General features: G+C 40.6%; 1 protein-coding gene across 5 annotated transcripts in view; it reads right to left on the reverse strand.

The window, feature by feature from the left end:
* EFCAB6 (EF-hand calcium binding domain 6) overlaps window positions 1-22,809 on the reverse strand; it is a 158,218-nt gene that overhangs the window by 108,140 nt on the left and 27,269 nt on the right. For all 5 annotated transcript variants that reach the window (XM_075899557.1, XM_025187059.2, XM_075899552.1 and 2 more), the window contains 2 exons: window positions 18,184-18,320; window positions 4,459-4,556 (listed from right to left, as the gene is read on the reverse strand). In XM_075899557.1, coding sequence (XP_075755672.1) covers window positions 4,459-4,556; window positions 18,184-18,320 — 235 coding nt within the window. The remainder of the gene's footprint in view (window positions 1-4,458; window positions 4,557-18,183; window positions 18,321-22,809) is intronic.

A 22,809-nucleotide genomic window follows, 5' to 3' on the forward strand; every position in this document is an offset into this window, starting at 1 on the left:
ATGTTTTGAAATCGATTTAATTAAACAGGGGCAAAAAACGATGTGGGCCCTTTTAATTCAATTTAAACATGTTTTTTTATCAGTTTATCTTATGAGATAGGTGTTATAAACCGGTTTTGAACCAACGGAAGTATCCACAGTTAAAGCTAAATCAGTTTTTATATTGGATTGGGCAAAATATGGCCCATGGGCTGCTCAGAGCAGCTTTCTGAACACTGCAAGCCCAGGAGGAAAGGGGAGAGGCTTTATGCACTGCCCCCACCCCTAGCACAATCTTGCAGCTTTCATTGGCTGGTTTCTGGCCAATGGAAGCTGCCGTACCACTCCTGACCTCCCTACAGGCTCGCAGCCTTCAGCACTCACATGATCCCAGCAGCCTGTGGGGGCATGGAAGTCAGGGAGTCTGGCTGAGGACTCACTGTGCTGCTGACAGGGAGCTACCCAGGGCCTCCCTGCTGACAGGGAGCTCCCTGGCCAGAGTCTGTCTCTGGCACCCCAACCCTCCCGCACATACACACACTCTGCAGCCCTATCCCACATAACCCAAACCTTCTTCATACCTGCACTTGTTCCCATACCTTTTTCTAGACCCCATACCTCCTCCATTAACATAATGACCACTTACCAAATTCTTGGAGTCCCCCCTCATCAAAAATTATTGCCCTGTTTTACATCGTCAATGAATAGACAAGGCCTTGCATCTCAAAGCATTTTACAAGGAGACTAAGCATATTTATTCACAGATGATGGGGAACCTGACAAGAATCAGTTAAGTTCCTTGTCAAAGATCACCCAGTGAATCAGTGAGGTAAAGACGTGTGAACTGGTTAAAGGGGAGACTACAGTGGGTCATAATGAAAGATCTGTCAAGCTAGAGGGGAGTTACAGTGGAGTTCCTCAGGAACCAATCTTATTTAACATTTTCCTTAATGATTCTGGACACAGTAAGTGGGAGTGTGCTTATAAAATCTGCATATGACACAAAGTTGGGAGGTTTTCCCAATATAGAGGAGGACCAAAATAGCATACAAGAAAATGTGGATGGCCTTAAACATTGGAGTAAGAGAAACAGATGAAATTTATCAGTGAAATGCACAAGGTCATGCACTTGAGAACTAATAAGAAGAACTTTTGCTATCTGCTGTGGCTGCATCAGTTAGAAGTGACACTCAGGAGAAAGACCTGGATATATTGATCACAGGATTCCTATGAGTTGTCAACATGATATAGCAATGAAAAAAGACTAATGCAATCTTAGAATGCATCTGGCATGGTATTTTCAGTAGAGAGAGTGTTGTTATCATTGTACAAGGCACTGGTGAGAGCTCATTCGTAATACTGTGTTCCCTTCTGGTCTTCCATGTTTAAGACTGATGTATCCAAACTAGAACAAGTGAAAAAGAGGGCTGCTAGGAAGATCAGAGGAATGGAGACCCTACCTTATGAAGGGAGAATTAAGAAGCATAGCTTGTTTAGCCTAACAAAACAAAGACTGAGGAGAGATATGATGACTGTCTATAAAGACAGTGTTTCTCAACCAGTGGTACAAGTACCCTGAAGGGTACTCGAGAGAAGTCTAGAGGGTACGTCAACACAACTGAAATTTGGAGAAAACTGAATTTTTGTTTTAAGATTTACAGTGCTTTATTATTTTTGTACTTTTTACATCCAAAAATTTCATCTCCTGCCCGACTATGACTAAGTTGTTTAAACAAATGTGTTACAATGGTAGAAAAAAACTGTGTGTGTCTGAAAACTTTAGGTACTGGGGGTACTTTTTTTTAAGGGGTACTTTATTAAAAAAGGTTGAGAAACACTGTATAAAGACATCAGAAAGACAAACACCAGCAAGTGAGCAGACTTTTTAGTTGAGGCCCAATGTGGACACAAGAACAAATGGATATAAACTGACCATCAATAAGTGTAGGCCTGAAATTAGACAAAGATTTCTAACCATTAGAGGAGCAAAGTCCTGGAACAGCCTTCCAAAGGGTGTAGAAGGGATGTTATGATGAGTTTTTCTACCATGGGACATGGCCCATCTGTGACTGTTAGCAGCAAACATCTCCAATGGCCAGGGATGGGATGGTAGATGGGAAGGACTGTGAATTACTATAGATGTATGGCAGGTGCATCTTACACACATGCCCAGGGCCTAAATGATCACATTTGAGACTGGGGGGGAAAATTTCCCGTCAGCTTAGCAAAGGCCCTGAAGGGAAAGAATTAATTTTCTTTTGCAACATAGGGCATGGGTCACTTGCTGATCTGAACTAGAGTAAATGATGCGTTCTCTGTAACTTGAAGTCTTTACATCAAGATTTGAGAACTTCAGTAGCTCAGCCAAAGGTTACTGACCTATTACGGGAATGTGTGAGTGAGATTCTGTGACCTGAAGTACTCAGGGAGCCAGACTTGATGATCATGATGGTCCTTCCTGGTCTGAAAGTCTGTGAATGACAGAGTGGGAAGTGAAAACCCAGGTCTCCTGGCTCGCAGACTTGTGCATTATCCATTGGCCCATCTTCTTCTCTAATAAGAGTAGGATCCTGTGAGCTTGCCCATTCAAGTTCCCCTGGTGCTGTATAAAATCATCATATATTAGGAGGAGTTATGGAACAAACAGCCTGATGCAAAGAGAGCCTCTTGCAAAGAGTTTAATATGCTCAACTGACATCAGTAGGAATTGGCGGTGGGAGTTTTCAGGATCAGGCCCACTTTAAATAACCACTCCAGTTGCACCATCTTTAATGTCTTTTCTCTTACTACATCCACCCCTCTCCTTCTTTTATCCTTCTTCTTCACCCATTCTGATTTTCCCCCTAAACACTGCCCTGTGTTTACTAGCTGAAAAGTTCACCTTCACAACTTCTTTGCTCTTTGATCAGAGCAGAACTGCTTTAGAGCAACAGCTTTGGTTATGGTATGAGTTGGCAACACTATGTAAAAAAAAACCCATAAGTGCTAAGCAGCTGTGGTTATTTTGCCAATTATTTCCTAAGCTACCCTATTTTGTAATATTTCACAAAGCTTACATCACAGTGTGTACGCACAACCCTGTATCAAAGTGAAGAGGGAGAAAGTACAATTAAATAAAAAAGACTGTAATGGTTTTCAGAAGTACTGAGCAGCCAATACTCAGCACCTTTGAAAAATCAGGCAATTCATTTTAATGTTGGTTTAAAAATTAATCAGACACCCAGTGGATGACTTTTTGTCAGAAAAAGGATCAGTTCAATTCTGTGACTACTGGCTGGGCTTTTCTAGGCAAAGATTAGTTTATTCTTTTGTGATTCTTTGCAAAGTATTAAGTCTGAATAGTAAAAATGAAAGGGGCAATGTTTCAAGTTGAAAGGCTCAAAATTTAGATTACAGTCTTTTCTTCAAATTGCAAAGTCTACGTAATTCTTTATTGGCTTTTTTCCTCTGGCATAATATTTAAATACTACTTTTTAAACAAAGAAAAATGAAAATTCACTTGGCAGAAAGGCCAGCACTTGTGAGTAACCCTATAATAACAAACCCATCTGCATACATGATGTAAAAAAAAAAGTGTTTTAAGAAACAGGTTTCAATTCCACCCTTCTAAGAGGTTAATACAATACATAATAATTATTTTAAATGATAAAAACACACTGATGGTGCCCTTTTATTAAAATGTATTCAAAGGTCTTTAAACTATGATATGTTATGGTCATATTTTCAAAAATGAAGGCCAGAAGTCAATGCACAAAAAGCATGACTGAATGTGCAGCCTTTGATTGTACATATAAGCATATTAAGCACAGTGCATGTTGAACCTCTATAAACTGGGCCTCTCTGGTCCAGCAACTGGACCACAGATGTTCCTGGACCAGAGACCCCTAGCAGCCGGAGTGCACCAACAGGAGAGCCAGTGTCCGAGAACCTTGCTGGGGTGATGGCAATAGTGCTGACCACTGGCACCAGAGCCAGCAGCTGGCAGCAGGGTCAGGAGCAGGGAGCCCAACCGGGCCAGAGTAGAGGGGGCCTGGTGTTGACCTCCTGTGGTCCAGCTAACCTCGTTCAGGACTAGTCAGGTCCTGGCAGTGCCGGACCAGGGAGGTCCAAAAGATACTCCAGGAGCTATTTGTACATGAACTCTTACTATCTAAATGCATAATTGCAGCAAATTAGTTTCAATTGTGACTGTACTTTTTACACATGTACATGGGTGCCACTTTTTGAAATTTTGGCCCTGTGAGCAATGTTGCTACACTATGGGCTTTTCAAACCACTCTAAGAGAGACCATCACCTACATGACATATTGTTGTCTTTGGCTTCTATAAAAAAATCCAGACTAAATTTGCCATATAAGGGCCCAATCCTACTACCACTGAAAGTCTCCAATTGATTTCAGCAGCAGTAGGACAAGGCCCCCAAATGAAAACTTCACTTTCCCAGAGCCTACATGATACATACTCTTTGTGAGCACCTACCTTGGCTCTTAATTGTACCCAAATTTATACCAAGATTCTTCAGAAATTCTTTATAATCCAATGTATTAGTTTTACCAACACAGGAACGACTCCACAATCTAGAAAAAAAAGCAACTCCTTTCAGTGAACAACATTATTCTGTGTCAAATCGGTAGTGAAACATTGGAATATGAACATATATGATCTTCACAGAACATTATGTAATTATTAAGAGAGGAAAGATAGCACAAATGCATTGTATTATTTCTCCAAGACTTTATTTATGTGGTGTCTGAGTTGTCTACGTATTTAATCCCACACCAGCATCTGATTCAGCTGACTATGTACCTGAGTATAAAAGTTTATAGATGCACACAGAAATTCCTTTTTTCCAGTTACACATGAAAACTATGGAACTTCTTAAACAAAGCCCAGTGTAAGCTATGGCAAACTGAGCCTAAATTCTGTTACAACGTGCCTGGGTTTTGCAGCAGTCAGATCCAATGGACTGGACTTCTGCAGCAGCTTCATTTGAATTAAACATTTGAATTTTTATTGAATTAAGTATGGATATGAATTTTACAATTAGAACCATGTCCCCCGTGTAATTTATTTTGATGTTAAATTTTCCAGTCTGGGAAACAATTTGGGTATGGAATGAGCATATTTGCTAAATATTTGTGCTGATCACTGGTGAAATAGTTAATAGGATTAACAGTTAGGTTGTTCTCTTTAGATTTAAGTCAACCCATTGCAATCAATGGGTAATTCATATCTTTCAAAACTATTGTTTGAGACTGTGAGTTTATGTGAAAAAACTCACTTGATGTTTCCACGTTTATCTTTCTAATTACTAATTACTAGCTTGTTTAATGAAAGCTGAGATTTTATAGTACAGTTCATACATACATAGAGTTTAAGTCTTACATATACTATTAAATCATCTAGTCTCAACTCCTATATATCACAAGCCAGTTATCCTGATACTGAAACCAATAACTTGTAGTTGACTAAAGTATATCTTCCAAAAAGGCATCCAGTCTTGATGTGAAGAGAACAAAAAATGAGAAACTTTGCTTGGTAGTTTTTTCCTAAGGGTAATCACACTCATGGTTAAAACTTCATGCCTAATTTCTAATTTGAATTCCTCTGGCTTCAGCTTCTAGTCATTGGCTCTTGTTATGCCCTTCTCAATTAAATTAAAGAGCCCTTCAGTGTGTACTATTCTCTCCCTGTGCAGTTTTTTATACAATCAATCTCCTTTTTTATAAGCAACTTGGACAAATCACTTAACCTTCTTTTACCTCAGTTTTCCCATCCATAAAAGTGGGATACAGTGCCTACATACCCAAAGGAATAACTAGCTAATATTTGTACAGTGCTTTGAAATCTGTAAAGCATGACAGAAAAATGTGGATAGACCATCTTCCAACTTGAAGCAAACTTCCCTGTACAATTCAAAATAAAGGAAATACTTCACAAACATTGTGTGATTGGCTTATTTGAACACTCACAGACCAATCATAAAAAAAGCCATGTTAAAGTCAGGTTCAAGCTTTATCTTGGCATAAATGACATGTCACTCATGATACAGCTGTCTGACATTAATACTTTTTTGGAGCTCAGTTTTTATAACATTCAAATACTGTTAAATCCAGGTATAAACACACATTATCAAAAATTAACACTCATCATCTTCCAGTAAAACATTAGTGACAGTTTTCATCAAGACATGGATGTTCCAATATCTAACATCTGAAAAGTTCCTCCTTCCCATACGTTGTATGGTTACTGCTACCAGACAGTGACTGGTGATTGAAGAAGAAAGCTTATTCTGGATTTTCATATGCCAAAGTTAAAAAATCAGTCCTATCAACCAAAAATTGAACTACAGCACTAATTATTTGTTCCGAACATCATTATGAATTACAAGCTGCTCTTGGCAATGGTCAATTGAAAGGGAACCAAAAAAACCCAAGCCATAATTATGGATCACAATCTTATGTTGCATGCTTTATCACTACCTTAGGTTACTATAAAAACGATTTAGTGCAGTGTTTCTCAACCAGTGGTACAAGTATACTTAGGGACACTCAAGAGAAGTCTGGAGGGGTACATCAACACAACTGAAATTTGGAGAAGACTGAATTTTTGTTTTAAGTGTTACAGCATTTTATTATTTATGTACTTTTTACACCCAAAAATTTCATTGCCCACCCAACTACAATTAAGTTGTTTAAACAAATGTGTTTCAACGGTAGAAAAAAAAAGTGTGTCTAAAAACTGTAGGTACTGGGGGTACTTTAAAAAAAAGGGGGGTACTTTATCAAAAAAAGGTTGAGAAACACTGATATAGTGCAACTTGGAAATATAGGAAATGGAGAGTGAGCTTTTCTTTACAGCATCCACAAACAATGGTGCAAATCCTACCCCCACGGAAATCTGTAGGTGTTTTATCAGTGATTTCACAGAGAGTAGAACTGATTCTTGTATTTACTAAAGGAAATAAATAATGAAATATGCATTCCTGATGGAGGAAACCATGTTTATATGCTTTTTGGGCAGACTCATCCTGATAGATAGAATGCTTTTAGAATTGAAATAACTAAGTGGCAATCTCAGTGATGTTTACCATATTGTGATATTTGTAGTACAGTACTCATAATTATTTGCATAACTTCTTTAATCCTAAAGGTACTATGAATTATACCTCAGAACTGTAATGGTCATGATGCTGAAAATGAAAAAAAAAAAGATTAGATTAAAATGAATAAATAAAATAAGGTGGTAATCTACTGATGCACAGCACAATGAACATACTAAGAAATTTTGTGCAAGGATATAGGCGTAAATCTCTACTTAAACAAAAAAGTACTATTTTTAAAGGGTCTGTTTGCTGTGCCTTGTATGTAGTAATGTTTCAGGTTACAACTGAAAAATGTTAGCTGGCAAAAACCTCTCTATTATTTGTGTGATTACTTTTATTATTTGTCAGCACCATGTCTAGTCGCTTTCAACTGTTTCCCCTGTATTCTCAGTAATCCAAAATAGGGATCATAGAATCCTAGGGCTGGAAGAGACCTCAGTAGGTCATCGAGTCCAGCCCCCTGCCCAAAACAGGACCAACCCCAACTAAATCATCTCAGCCAGGGCTTTGTCAAGCCGGGACTTGAAAACCTCTAGAGATGGAGATTCCACCACCTCCCTTGGTAACCCATTCCAGTGCTTCACCACCCTCCAATTGAAATAATTTTTCCCAATACCCAACCTAGATCTCTTCCACTGTAACTTGAGACCATTGCTCCTTGTTCTGCCTTCTGTCACTACTGAGAACAGCATCTCTCCATCGTCTTTGGAACCTCCCTTCAGGAAGTTGAAGGCTGCTTTCAAATCCCCGCTCACTGTTTTCTTCTGCAGACTATAAAAGCCCAAATCCCTCAGCCTCTCCTTGTAGGTCATGCGCTCCAGCCCCCTAATCATTTTGGTTGCCCTCCGCTGGACACTTTCCAATGTGTCCACATCCTTTCAATAGTGGGGGCCCAGAACTAGACATAATACTCTAGATGTGGCCTCACCAGTGCCGAATAAAGGGGGCTAATTGTAAAACTTTTAAATGGTTAACCAATAAGCCTGGGCTCATCAGTTACAATTAACAGTTACATGCAGGCTCCTGGCCCACTCCTAGGGGGCCGGCTGCCACCTTGCACTGCTGGCTTGGTATCAGAGCCCATAATACAGGGTGGTAGCTGGCTCCCTGGGAGTGAGACTGGGAGCCAAGAATGGGGCTGAGAACCAGGAAGTGCAGGGAGCCAGTTTAAAAGCCAGTTCCTGGGACATACCAGCTTCCAGGGAACCAGCTGCCACGCTGCACTGCTACCCCTGTATCACAGGCAGCAGCGTGGGATGGCAGCTAGCTCCCGAGGAACGGGTTTGCAGGTGAGAGCTAGTGCGTGCCGGAAGCTGGCTTTTAAGTCAGCTCCTGGGGCACACTGGCTTCCCAGGAGCAGGGCCAGCAGGCAGGAACCAGTATGTGTCAGGAGCCAGCTTAAAAGTCAGCTTCCGACATACACCAGCTCCCAGGGAGCCAGCTGCCACCCTGTGCTGCAGGCTCTGCAGTATAAAGCTTATACTGCAGAGCCCGCAGGGCAGGCGGCTCCCCGGGAGCAGGGCGAGCCAGCTCTGCTCCCAGGGAGCCAGCTACACTGCAGGCCCTGCAGTATGAGTTTCATACTGTAGAGTGCACCATGAGATTTTCAGTAGTTATAGAGTTACCTAATAACTACTTTTTAACATCCATACTCCAAAGCAACTTAAAGTCAACAGAAAGCCATTGTCTTAAGTGGGCTTTGAATCAGACCCCTAATTAGAGTCTGATGCTGCAAACACGCATAGTAATAGAGATGTAGCCGTGTTAGTCTAGTCTAGCTGAAACAAAAAACAGGACTATGTAGCACTTTAAGACTAACAAGATGGTTTATTAGGTGATGAGCTTTCATGGGCCAGACCCACTTCCTCAGATCAAATTGTGGAAGAAAATAGGCATGACCATGTATACCAAAGGGATACAGTCAAAAAAAGTGAACACACATAAAAAGAACAAATCAAATTTCAGAACAGAGGGGGGATGAGAGGGGAAGGTAAATGTCTGCGAGCTAATGATATTAGAGGTGATAATTGGGAAAGCTATCTTTGTAATGGGTAAGATAATTAGCGTCATTGTTAAGACCCCTGCGTAAAGTGCCAAATTTAAGCATGAATGACAGTTCAGAGATTTCTCTTTCAAGTCTGGTGTTAAAATGCCTTTGAAGCAGGATGCAGGTAATCAAGTCGTTGAGACAATGCCCTTTCTGGTTGAAATGGCAAGAAACTGTTTTTTCTTTGTGATACTGTCTGATATCCATTTTGTGTGCATTGATTCTTTGGCGAAGTGTCTGAGATGTTTGTCCAGTGGACATAGCAGACGGACACTGTCGGCACTTTACGCCAGAGTCTTAACAAAGACGGTAATTATCTTACCCATTACAAAGATAACTTCCCCATTATCACCTCTAATATCATTAGCTCACAGACATTTACCTCCCCCGCCCCCATCCTCCCTCTGTTCTGAAATTTGATTTGTCCTTTTTATATGTATTCACTTTTTTTATTGTATCTCTTTGGTATATATGGTCATGCCTATTTCCTTCCACAATTTGAGCTGAGGAAGTGGGTCTGGCCCACAAAAGCTCATCACCTAATAAACCATCTTTTTAGTCTTTAAAGTGCTACATAGTCCTGTTTTTTGTTTCAGCAAACACACATGTGCTTAATTTTGAGCATATAAATCCCAACTGAAGGAAGTACTAAGGCCCTGATCCTTAAACACTTAAGCACATGCATAACTTTAATACTCTCATTGACTTAATGGGATTTAAGCATATGTTTAAGCATCCTTCCTAAATACAGATGTGTTTCCTGAATCAGAGTCATGAGTAGCTCTACCGAAATCAGTGCAGCTATTGACTTCCTTGAAGCTGAGCTGGTTATTAAGGGTCTGGGCCATATTATTTTTCCACTGATGAAACAACCTTTCCAAAAACATTAACAAAGGAGCAAAAATATCCTTGCCCAGATTTTAAAGTGCACATTTTTTAAAAAAGCACATTATTTAAAGAGCACAAAATCATTACCTACCCTTTTTTAAAAATAACCAATTTTAAAATATTCAGGTTAAATTTAATGTGGATATAAGACTGTGCTTGTTTTCTAGATACCAAAATTTGGGTCACTATCACTAGATTATTTTGTTATGGTTTTACTTTCTATTTTTAACAAAAATAAATACTATTTATTCATTAAAATTCAAAACAAACAAACAAATGTATCCATTATCCTTTCCAGCCCATTGTTCAAGAACATTACATTCTTTATGTAAAGATTTGCTCTGAAATGCTGCCAAGGAAAATAACCTTGAGTAATTTCCTGCATAACTGCCAGATGAGTACACTAAAGGTGCCAGGGGACAGCTTCATCTCGAGCATCTGACTTTTAAGGAAAGTCTTCTATATGTAGTATTTAAGAATTGGTGCTTTACCCTCTCCTACAATATCTGACCATCCCACCTACAGTATATGAGAAGAGATTGTTTTGTTGCTCTGAGACAAATCCAGGATACCAATGGGAGAGTAAAGGCCCATTGCTTTTTATTAAAATAGCCATTCCAAAACAAGGAAATGTCAGCACTGATGAAAGGCTTTGATGAGTATAAAGTCCAGTAGGACCATTGGACTGTATAACTATCAAAGCCTGAAGATCCAAGCACTAGGTACAAAAGAATGGTATTTGTCAAGTAGGCATATAGATTTATGGATAGATGGGAGAAACCTAGGGTTCACCCTTTCCAGGCAATACTGTGCCAACACAGATCAACTGGGAGTTGATTTGCCTTTTTCTGTGAGAGGACCAGACTTCAAAGCTGTCAGAATTTTTCTCTCATTGGCAACTTCTTAGTATCAACTAGTAGGGGTGTCAATCAATCGCAGTTAACTCACATGATTAACTCAAAAATTATTCATTATTTTTAAAATATTCACAATTAATCCCAGTTTAAATTGCACTGTTAAACAATAGAATAACAAATGAAATCTGTTAAATATTTTTTATTTTTTTCTAAATTTTCAAATATTTTGATTTCAGTTACAACATGGAACACAAAGTATACCGTGCTCACTTTATATTATTATTTTTATTACAAACAGTTGCACACTAAAAATGATAAACAAAAGAAATAGTATTTTTCACTCATTCACCTCATACAAGTACAGTAGTGTAATCTATCATGAAAGTGCAATTTACAAATGTAAATTTTTGTTACATAACTGCACTCAAAAAGAAAACAATGTAAAGCTTTAGAGCCTACAAGTCCATTCAGTCCTTCGTCTTATTCAGCCTATCATGAAGATGAATAACTGTGTTTACATTTATAAGAATTAACACTGATTGTTTCTTATTTACAATGTCACCTAAAAGTGAGAACAGGCATTTAAATGGTATTTTTGTAGCCAGCATTGCAAGGTATTTATGTGCCAGATATGGTAAACATTCATATGCCCCTTCATGCCTTGGCCAGCATTCTAGAGAACATGCTTCCATGCTGATGGTGCTTGTTAAAAAAATAACATGTTGATTAAATTTTGACTGCAATCCTTTCGGGAGAATTGTAATTCTCCTGCTCTGCATTCTGCCATATATTTCATATATGTTTTAGGCATTTAGGATGATGATCCAGCACGCATTGTTTGTTTTAAGAACACTTTCACTACAGATTTGACATAATGCAAAGAAGGTACCAATGTGAGATTTCTAATGATAGCTACAGTACTCAGCCCAAGGTTTAAGAATCTGAAGTGTCTTCCAAAATCTGAGAAGAACAAGGTGTGGAGCATGCTTGCAGAAGTCTTAAAAGAAAAACAGCCCAATGCAGAAATTACAGAATCCAAAACATCCAAAAAGAAAATCAGGTTCTGCTGCTAGCATCTGACTCAGATGATGACTGCTTTGGATTATTATAGAGCAGACCCTGTCCTCAGAATGGAGATGTCTTCTGGAATGGTGGTTGAAGCATGAAGGGACATATAAATCTTTAGGGCATTTGGAATGTAAATATCTTGTGATGTGGTCTACCACAGTGCCATGCAAACACCTATTCTCATTTTCAGATGACACTGTGAACAAGAAGTAAGCAGGATTATCTTCTGCAAATATAAGGAAACTTGTTTTGAACGCGTGGCTGAACAAGAAGTAGGACTGAGTGGACTTATAGACTCTAAAGTTTTACAGTGTTTTATTTTTGAGGGCAGGGTTTTTTTACACAGCTCTACCTTTGTAAAATCAGCATTCACAATTAAGAAACTGCATAACCGCACCTGCAATGGAGAAGCTGAAAGCACTCTTCTTTTTGTTTGTCTAGTATAAATATTTGTAATAATAAATATGATTTGAGCACAGTATACTTTGTATTCTGTATTGTAACTATATTTGAAAATGTAGAAAATATCCAAAATATTTAAATAAATGGCATTTTATTTTGTTTAACAGTGCAATTAATCACAGAATTAATTTTAATCACTTGACAACTCTACAAACTATTAACTTGTCTGCCTAGAGTAGGTCTGGCCTATCTGAGAAAAAGCTCCTGAGACCAAATGATGTCCTTCACAAGGCTCTTGGATCCCAGGCATTTATGTGCAGCTTGATCATTGACTATGACCATTCTTCCAAAACCATATAACTCCTTTGTGTCTCCCACCCAAAATACTGATATTTGTGATCAATATCATGCCAGACTTGACAGAGAAAAACCTCTTTATAGTTATAGGCCTGAACCAAAGATCCTTAAAGTCAAGGGAGAGATTTAACACCAAGTTCCAGAACACCATAAGAGAAGTTTTGCCATGGAGAAGAAACATCTCTCAGTTACTAATTATTCAGTAGGCTTGGGCTTGAATCAAAATCAGCTGCAGAGTCCAGAGCAGAACTGAACACAAGAAACTGCCTTGAAGCACAAACACCAGAAGGCAGAGTAGCAGCAGACTCCAGTAAAAGGACAACACTGAATACACTGAAACACCTATCTTTTCACTCCACGTTGGTCTGTAAGTGGTCTATCAGATGGATTACACTCTGTTGCAGTTTAAATCTAACTCCAGAGACAAAAAGGATGGTAAAAGCCAGGAGCCTGTTAACTGGGTGTATAGGGAAAAGTTTCAGGTCCTCCAAACTTTGCAAGTGGTCTGCTCTCATAAATGCAGCCTTCATCTGAAAAACCCATGCTGTTTAAATATATATTACCCAGAGATGCTAGAGAGCTATAGTGTAGTAGTCCATTGAGACTCTAACATTCTAGTTCCTCTAGTCTATGGGTACGTCACTGAAAATGAGGATCCTAATACCTAAAGAAACATTACTGGAAACCTTGGAAACAGAGGCCAATTTTAACTAGACTAGCAGTACAGAGGATTCTCTTTTCTTTTTAAGCTAGCTAGCTTTTCAGGCTCTTTGATGGGGCAGGATCCTCCATCTAGGCTCCGGCTTTAACAAAGGTTGTGACAAATAGGTATGAAAAAACAGGAACAAGAGAGAGAGGAATGATAATATTCTTAAAGAAAAGAAGACCTCTTGGCCCACCTGATCTCAGATTGTGAGATTCTGGTTCTGTGGATATGGGGAAGGCGGTGGACGTGATATATCTTGACTATAACAAAGCTTTTAATACAGTCTCCCACAGTATTCTGCCAGTAAGTTAAGGAACTATGGATTGGATAAATGGACTGTAAAGAGGACAGAAACCTGGCTACACCATCAGGCTCAATGGGTAGTGATCAACAGCTCGATGACTGGTTGGTGGTCGGTATCAAGCAGAGTGTCCCAAGGCTCGGTTCTGGGGCTGTTTTTTTCAACATTTTTATTAATAACCTGGAGAAGGAGATGGATTGCACCCTCAGTAAGTTCACAGATAACACTAAGCTAAGGTGCGAGTAGATACCCTGAAGGGCACAGATAAGGTTCAGAGGGACCTAGACAAATTGTAAGATTGGGCCAAAAAAAAATCTGATGAGGTTCAACAAGGACAAGTGCGGAGTACTGCACTTGGGACAGAAGAATCCCAAACATTACTACAAGCTAGGGACTGAATGGCTAAGCAGCAGTTCTGCAGAAAAGGACCCGAAGATTATAGTGGATGAGAAGCTGAATATGAGTCACCAGTGTGCCCTTGTAGACAATAAGGCTAATGGCATATTGGGGTGCATTAATAGGAGCATTGTCAAACACATCTAGAGAAGTGATTATTCCCCTTTATTCAGCACTGGTGAGGCCACATCCGGAGTATTGCGTCCAATTCTGGGGCCCCCATTACAGAAAGGAAATGGATGCATTGGGGAAAGTCCAGCAGAGGACAACATAAATTATTAGGGGGATGGAGCATATGATTTATGGGGCAAAGGCTGAGGGATTTGGGCTTAGTTAGTCTACAAAAGAGGAGAGTGAAGGGGGATTTGATAGTAGCATTTAGTATCTGAAAGGGGGTTCCAAAGAGGATGGAGAGAGGCTGTTTTCAATGACAGAACGAGGTGACAAGTTACTTCAAGTTACAATGGGGGAGGTCTAGGTTGGATATTAGGAAAAAGTATTTCACTAGAAGGATGATGAAGCATTGGAGTGGGTTGCCTAGAGAGGTGGTGGACTCTCCATCCTTAGAGGTTTTAAAGATCCAGCTTGACAAAGTCCTGGCTGGGATGATTTAGTTGGGGATGGTCCTACTTTTAGCAGGGGGTTGGACTCTATGACCTCCTGAGGGCTCTTCCAGCCCTAGGATTCTATGCTAAAGCAGAGTGAAAGTCACCCATGGACTTTAGCTAGTCAGCAGCTGTGGAATTTTGCTATGGATCTCCAAGGATGACTATTCAGAGACTTGGACTGTTAGGCAAAGAGATCTAAAAAGTGCAGCTTTTGCTGCCCTGCCTGCCACAGGAGTTACATTTGCTCAGTTTCCACCTAGTCTTTCTAGTTTCTCAGCTGTTATCACCTCTCACAGCAATACTGTTTTTTTTAATTGCAGCAACCAAGCTAGCCAGTGAAGTTTCTGGAACGTGAAAGCAGAGGCACTGTACTTGTGCTATTCACTCTTGGTAAGTCAGAAAAACATTAGGGTCCTCATGAAATACCTGAGGACACCTAGACTTTGCAATTTTATTAGTTGCCCTTCCCTATTCACCTATGATTATTATTAGCAAAAGCCCACTAATGAACTAAGTTTGTTCATTTGGACAATACTCATTGGCTGTGTCTAGACTGCACCCCTTTTGCAGAAAAGGGATGTAGATTAGACACAGAACAATTGCAAATGAAGCGGGGATTTAAATCTTCCCCGCTTCATTTGCATGAACATGGCTGCCGCTTTTTGCCGGCTCGGGGCTTTGCCGGCAAAAAGCGCCAGTCTAGACAGGGATCTTTCGGAAAATAAAGCCTTTTCCAAAAGATCCCTTATTCCTGATTTTAAGAAGAATAAGGGATCTTTCGGAAAAGGCTTTATTTTTCGAAAGATCCCGTCTAGACTGGCGCTTTTTGCTGGCAAAGCCCCGAGCCGGCAAAAAGTGGCAGCCATGTTCATGCAAATGAAGCGGGGAAGATTTAAATCCCCGCTTCATTTGCAATTGTTCTGTGTCTAATCTCCATCCCTTTTCCGCAAAAGGGGTGCAGTCTAGACACAGCCATTTAGTTTAAGTTGGATCTGGGGAAGGTAACTTATAAGGATGGAGTACGAAGGTGGAGATAGAGAACCAGATTTATTGGCATGCTCAATTCCTTTGTGTTGCCATGGTGATGCAAACAACCTAAAACCCCTTCTTAACTGAAGTAGTGCAAAACTGACAAGATAACAGTGAATTTGGCCCATGATTTTAATTTCCTTCAAAAAGCTAAAGTCTTCTCATTCCTGGAATAGGGCACTAATATCTTTTCCTCTATGCACTATTTTCATTAATGACACCACCCTTCACTTTGAGTAAAGAATACACTCCAAGATGCTTAATGGTCCATCCAAGTAAGGAATTCAGCTAGAGTTTGCTTAAATTTAAAATCTGTCAAGTTTAATAGGCTTCTTTAAGAGAACATGACTGTAGTTTTGTGATTTTTAATAAAAGAAGTAATGTATTATTTTTTATTTTCTGCTCTCCGGTATAAAGGTGAATCCCTTATCATTATTTTATATGTTACGCTTCAAAAGTTTTATCCGAAACATCGTAATTGTTGAGCATTAAAAAACCTCAAATAAAAATTTGTCATCCTTTTTATTATTCAGTACTTATGGAGATGTAGTAACATTTTTATAGATTTACTACCTTTCAGATTGCAATGCCAAACACAAGGCTTATTGTCAAATAAAGCATTGTTTTGTTTGTTGATTGCCTGCCTTAGAAGAATATTGCTTCAGTTCTATAATTGCATGTACAAAATTATTTAATTGGTTTTGTTGGGATGTAATTCTGGAGAGTGTACCTGCCAGCAAATCTATAAAAATTGAAACAGTGATCCCAGCCAGAAAAGATAGGCTAAAAATTATTTGGGGGTTTGCTTCTAGTCGGGGGAGGAACCAACAACAAAAGAACTGCCCATCCTAATTTGTTTAATTTTCCTTTAGGCCCTTATCCAACAGAAAATAGCTTCCAAGATTGCTGCTGACAAAAGCTCTATAGACCTTATGGCGTATGCATCCATGAAAGCAGCTCCAAATTCCAAGATGATACATCATCTTTGGAAACCACTATCTGGTGTACAGACAGCTAGATTCTCCTGTTTGCTGGTGTTAATTATCCCTTCTTCCACCAGCTGATATCCCTGAACTCCAGGGGCAATTCACCTGCCTTCTTTCAAAATTTCCACTGAAGAGGAAACGCTTTCAATCACAGCCAGAGCTCCACAGGAATTCACTAGAAAAGAATGCTCAAGAGATGCATGGAATTAGTGTAGCCTCCAATTGCATTGGACACTCATCCTCCTGGGGGAGTTTGGCCCACTCTGGGGCTGCAGGCACTGCCCTTTGTCCCCCAGTAGAATAGAGGCGGTGGCCACTTTTTCACTTGCACATCTGCCCTCTGACAGAGATGCCTTTGCTTGGGCATTTGTCAATAAAAGCTGGCAGGGATCCTGGAATCATAATGTCAAAAGTATAAAGTGGGACTTCTTATTAATACTTAGCACTTACAAGGAGGAACGTATTATAATTTAAACTCTTGGACAATCATTAATTAATCTTCACATTACTCTACTGAGCTATCTATAATTACTCTCTTACCTAGGTTGTAAAGCTAAGCATAGAAGGGTTAAGTGATTTGCCTGAGGCTACAAAGCAAATCAATGCTGATCTGACATTATTACCTGTTCCTGAATCAAAGACCTCTATGCTCTGTCCCCGGACTCATAGTCTCTATCTGACTGCCCCTTTTCCAGTGACAGGATCTGTGTTGGCCGCTCATTAAATTACCATGCTTGGCAATCGGGGTTGAGGCATGATGTCAAAGCTCCAAGCTTTCCCTGAGGAGGGTAAGTTCTGCCCTCCTTGGATAACATTTGGAGGGGGACTCATAGTTCAAATATCTCCCATGACTCAGCCAATGAAAGCTAAAGGATTGAGCAAAAGATTGTTTCTTTCACCTTCAGTGACTGGAGAAAGGTCTCTCCACTTCTCTCTCTAGAACAGGTTCAAGTGGGTCTCAGTGTTATCACCATTCAGCATGTAATTAGGGTCTGGGAGAAGGTACCAGCAGCACCATTTCTGAAACTGATATGAAGGGGGGAAGGAACGTCTCCTCTGATAATCTTTTGGTGAGCAAGACAAAGACATCCTACCCCAAACATCAATCTGTTTGACACTGCGTGTGTGGGACCTCCACTCCCACCCCAACAATCAAGCTGCTTGAAGCTAGGAGTTCAGATGCTAAGGCCCATTCTTTTGTGGAATTGCTGCCTCCCTCAGACTACAGGAAGTTTCAGAGTCTGCAGAGTGTATGTGAGTGATAAAACGGATAGGCCCGCAGCATAGAGCAAGGCTCTTGGCAGCCAGCCAGCTATTCTTATCCTAATCAGACAGCCTACTGTCAAGCCACTCTCTGGAGCCTGAGAACCTGTGCAGGCCAGAAAGTCACAGAGGTCCATTAACTTATTCCTTTCAAGCACCATTCAGAAATCTTGGACTATTTCCTTACTTACTTTTCATACTCTGCATCCTTCATCCTGAAACAACTAATCTCAAGGATCCGTCTTAGCTCATGTCTCTGTATTTGTCCTGTTCGGTTATAGTCAAAAAGTCTACAGGTCTTGACGATGCTTTTCAAATTCTTTGAAATCTGTAAATTATAAATGATCTAAGTAAATAAGAAAAATATTGATGTAACCTGAAACTCAAGCACTGGACAGCTATACCAATATCAAAAATGGCATTTTATACTTTTTCCAACAATGTAACACAAAAACAAATAAACAGCCTTTTTGATCACAGTGGGTAAATGGTTTTGGTACAGTTAAAAACCTTTTAAGAGAAAGCAACGAGTTTCAAATATAACTCATTCCTTTCAGGCAGTACATAAAAGAAAACCTAGTGTTTTGTTAGAAACTAAATACTGCAAAATTATAATTTATATTTATTAGCTATCAACAAATGATTAGTTTTCTGCATAAAAAGAAATGAATCTCTTTTTTTCCCCCACTTCAAATAATTACCAAAAATCAGAGGGCATGTTTGAGGGTGAAAAAAGAAAACATGGGATTTTGTTAGTGAAGGTGGTGACATATACAAGTGCAGTCCCTTTCTGTGACCATGTTAAAAACCTATACAAAGTCTGACCCTGAAAATGCAGTTATACACTGAAACATGAGAGGGTAGGGTTCCAAGCTATTTTTCAATTACTTCAGGATCAATTTTTGCTCAGTTTACAAGTAAGAAAAGTTTGCTTAAAAATATTGCTCTTTTTGACTCCTTCAAATTCAAGCTAGGAATTGAAAGTCAAGTTGTGTTCTACACAACAGGAGTAACAACAGAGATTCTACAAATTGAAATAAACTACCTATTCTGATGATGGTACATGAGCTAGAATAGAATCCAGCTATACCATGCTAGCAGGAGTATAAAATAGCAAAACGTTACACGAAATCCTGCTCTTTCTGAAGTCAATAGGGACTTTGCCATTGTGAACCCCTTGTCTCCGCAGCTGAGCAGTTAATCCCATGAGTTCAATGGAATGATCTATGGTTATAACTGCCCATCAATATTAATAAAGGACCCACAATCTAGTCCAAAGTAGGCAGAATCATGACATAAAGTCAGGGTACGACTGGAATTTGACAGATATTCACAGGCAGAATGATGAAAAGGGATAGGATTGTTGTTGTTATTGTTTTGGATGAAGACAAAGAGGAGGGAAAGCTGGTTTTACTCATAAAAATTCCCTTTTGTTAATATGAAGAATTAAGACAACACAATAAATCATATATATAGTAGCCCAGTGTCTGAGAGTCTGTAACGCTGAAATGCTGGCTGTTCCCTCTGGGGGGCGCTGTTGCCTAAAATGCTGGCTGTTCCCTCTGGGGGGCGCTGTTGCCTGAAATGCTGGCTGTTCCCTCTGAGGGGTGCTGTTGCTGAAATGCTGGCTGTTCCCTCTGGGCGGCCCGTGCTGCATAGGGAGTGCAGGGCCCAAATGGCTGCTTGCGCTGCTTGCTCCCCCGCAGCAGCCTGGCTGAGCAGTGCAGAAGTCAGCCGAGTGCCACGGCAGGAGAGGAAGAGGGGTGGGGCAGTGACGCACATGGCCAGGGAGTGGGGCCTGGCCGTGTACATCACCGTCCCGCCCCCCTTCGCCACCTGCCATGGCGCTCAGCTGACTTCTGCGCCGCTCAGCCGGGCCACCATGGGGGAGCCCAAAGGGATGCTTCCTCCCCCATGGCGGCCCAGCTGAGCGGCGCAAAAGTCAGCCGAGCACCATCGTAGGAGGCAAAAGGTGGGCGGGGCGGTGATGTGCGGTGTGACAGCGGCTCCAGGCCCTGTCCCCTGGTCGTGGACGTCACCGCCCCGCACCCCTTTGCCTCCCGCTGTGGCACTTGGCTGACTTCTGCGCTGCTCAGCCAGGCTACCACGCAGGAGCAAGTGGCGCAAGCGACGGTTCGGGCTCCGCGGTCCTCCGAGTGAGAGGCAGGAGGGGAGGAGAAGAGAGAGAGACAGAGAGAGAGGCAGGAGGCGAAGGAGAGCTGAGAGGGGGGAGGCAGTAGGAGGAGGAGAGAAAGACAGCGAGATTCTTTTCCTGGGTTTAACTCAGCCCTTCAACCTTGTAAGTTAAATTGAACCCCATGGAATTTACTTACTGTGACACTCTGTGCCTCAAAGAGAAATCCTGGATCTCCCATACTCATCATTGGCATATAATCCTATGTTTTGTACAATGGATGCTTTGTGAGGTATCATTTTAAAAACCATAATCTGCTGAAACCCATTGTTCTGTCAAAATATGTATATCATTAGTGTTTATGAAGAAATGTTGCTGTATGATTGTTATTGAAATACATCGTAAGTTTTGGAGTCATTCATTGTTAGTTCTCCAGTGACAACAAAGGAAGTGATGAAACCCAGGAGGATATTAAACGACCATTCATCAACAGGGGAGCTGTAAACAAAGGATTTACAACTCTGTAGAAGAAACACCACACAATGAGGATTGCTCAAGTCTATCACTCATCAAGGCCTACTACCAGGCATGCCTGGGCTAGTTTCTTTCCAGGGACAAGGAGTAAAAGTATAAAATAAGAGTCAATGGCATCATGAGAGCACTCTTCTCCTCTCCCACCCACATTGGAAGGAACAAGAATGCTGGGGAAACTAATACCTGAACTGAGGAGACTGGTCCCAGGCTTAAAGGGAAAACCTGCAACATCTAGTGGGGTGAGAAAAACTGTTTGAACCAGTTTTGGTCAGGGGGTTGGACTCAATGACCTCCTGAGGTCTCTTCCAACTCTATGATTCTAACCAAATATTGTTCAATCTAATAAAGTCTAGGATTTAGACTGCGCACTTACTATTTATTTTCTTTGGTAACTATCTCTGACTTTGTGTCTTCAAACTTAAAATCATCTTTCTGTAGTTAATAAATCTGTTTTACGTTTTACATAAAATGGTGTATTTTGTCAGAAAGGCTTGGAGAATCTCAGATCAGGTTGCAAAGGCTAGTGTGTGTCCTCTCTGCATTAAGGCAGGTGCAGTCTGGGTAATGAACTTATACTATAAACTTAAAAAACAACCAATAGTCTGGTAGCACTTTAAAGACTAACAAAACACGTAGATGGTATCATGAACTTCCGTGGGCACAGCCCACTTCTTCAGATTACCAGAGTGTCGGATGTCCAGAACTAAAATAAATAAAGGAGAAGTGGGGGCAGGGGGAGAAGCAAGAAAGAAATGGGAGGGGAGGGGGACAAGAAGAGGCAGTGGGTATACAAAAAATCAAGGGGAAAGCCGAGCTGGAATGTAATAGGAAAAACAAATAGTCTATAAACACCTAAAGACTGGATTGTCAAAAGAGGCAGATAAGAACCACTACTCAGCTACCCGCTGAAGCTTTTGAACTTATACTAGTCAGGCTCCTAACCAGGTCAAGACAATGCAGTTCTGACCAGAGTGCAATGCTGGGGGCTTGCAAGATATGCTGGTGCCTTTCTCAGTGTGATTTGTGAATGTTGCAGGGAGAAGTCACACACCGTAGTTGCATGTGGGACTCCCATGTGCTGTTCTACTGAGTGATAATAGCACTGAGAGGTGGGAGAAGGGAGGTTATAGGTAGTCACTTGTAAAGCATTGTGAGAGACAGTTTGGGCTGGAGAGATAAAGGGGATACATCAGTACTCCAGTTCCAGGTTGTATTCCAGGGATCCTGTCACAATTAAATAAGGATATTTCAGCTGATCACTGAACATGGTCAGCTATTCCAAAATTAGTTCTTTTTGTTCTCATTAGACATTAATGAGCCCATCATACTTTTCATTACAATAGGACCTTGTCTTGGCATCTCACCATCAGAGTCTCTCTTGCTACTAGTGTGTGCCAGTTGACTACAATATTTCACCCCAGAAGTGACTGCATTTCATCAGTTACAAGTAGGTAGATGGGGTTACACTGGGGGATCCCTCAGGATCAAAGGCAGCTATTGGAGTACTAGGTGTTTAAAGTATTTTCTTACAGTTTGATGTGTAAAAAAAATTAAGTGCAAATCACATCTTGCACCAGACACAGGGAGTTCTAAATAGAGTTTTATGTAGACCACAGATTACCCAACAAAGTCTGAAGTACTCTACCTCCAAATATGAGGCTAACCACACTAGTGTATTTTGCTAGCAATATAATTATTAATAATCTTTAATAACCCCCATATGTCCCTCAACATATGCATTCCAAAGAGAGCCTACACCCATGCATCTGAGCTTGTAGGGTACCAACTGCATAATATTCTCCTTCCTTTTCACTAATTTTGTGGAATCTGCTCTACATGGTGAACATAAAATTTCACTTCTGAATGTTTGACAGGGCAAGCAGAGGAAGATGGTGAGGGTTCACTGGTCTGCACTGCATTCTCCCCATCCCCACACCCCATCTGCATCTTTCTACACTAATTTACAGGACCTTCCCCATACAGTATGGAACAACCCTGAAAGGAGTTTCAGGGGAATCCACAGGACAAGTGAACCCATTGTAGCACAATTCATAGAGGAAGCATGCTGTTCAGGGAATGCAAAATGCTGGAATGGTCTTCTGAGCATATTTGTGAGATTCCCTTACATAGACTGGGAGAGACAGGGAGA

Source organism: Pelodiscus sinensis, chromosome 1 (genome assembly GCF_049634645.1).
Source record: "Pelodiscus sinensis isolate JC-2024 chromosome 1, ASM4963464v1, whole genome shotgun sequence".
In the NCBI taxonomy this organism is placed as follows: Eukaryota; Metazoa; Chordata; order Testudines; family Trionychidae; genus Pelodiscus; species Pelodiscus sinensis.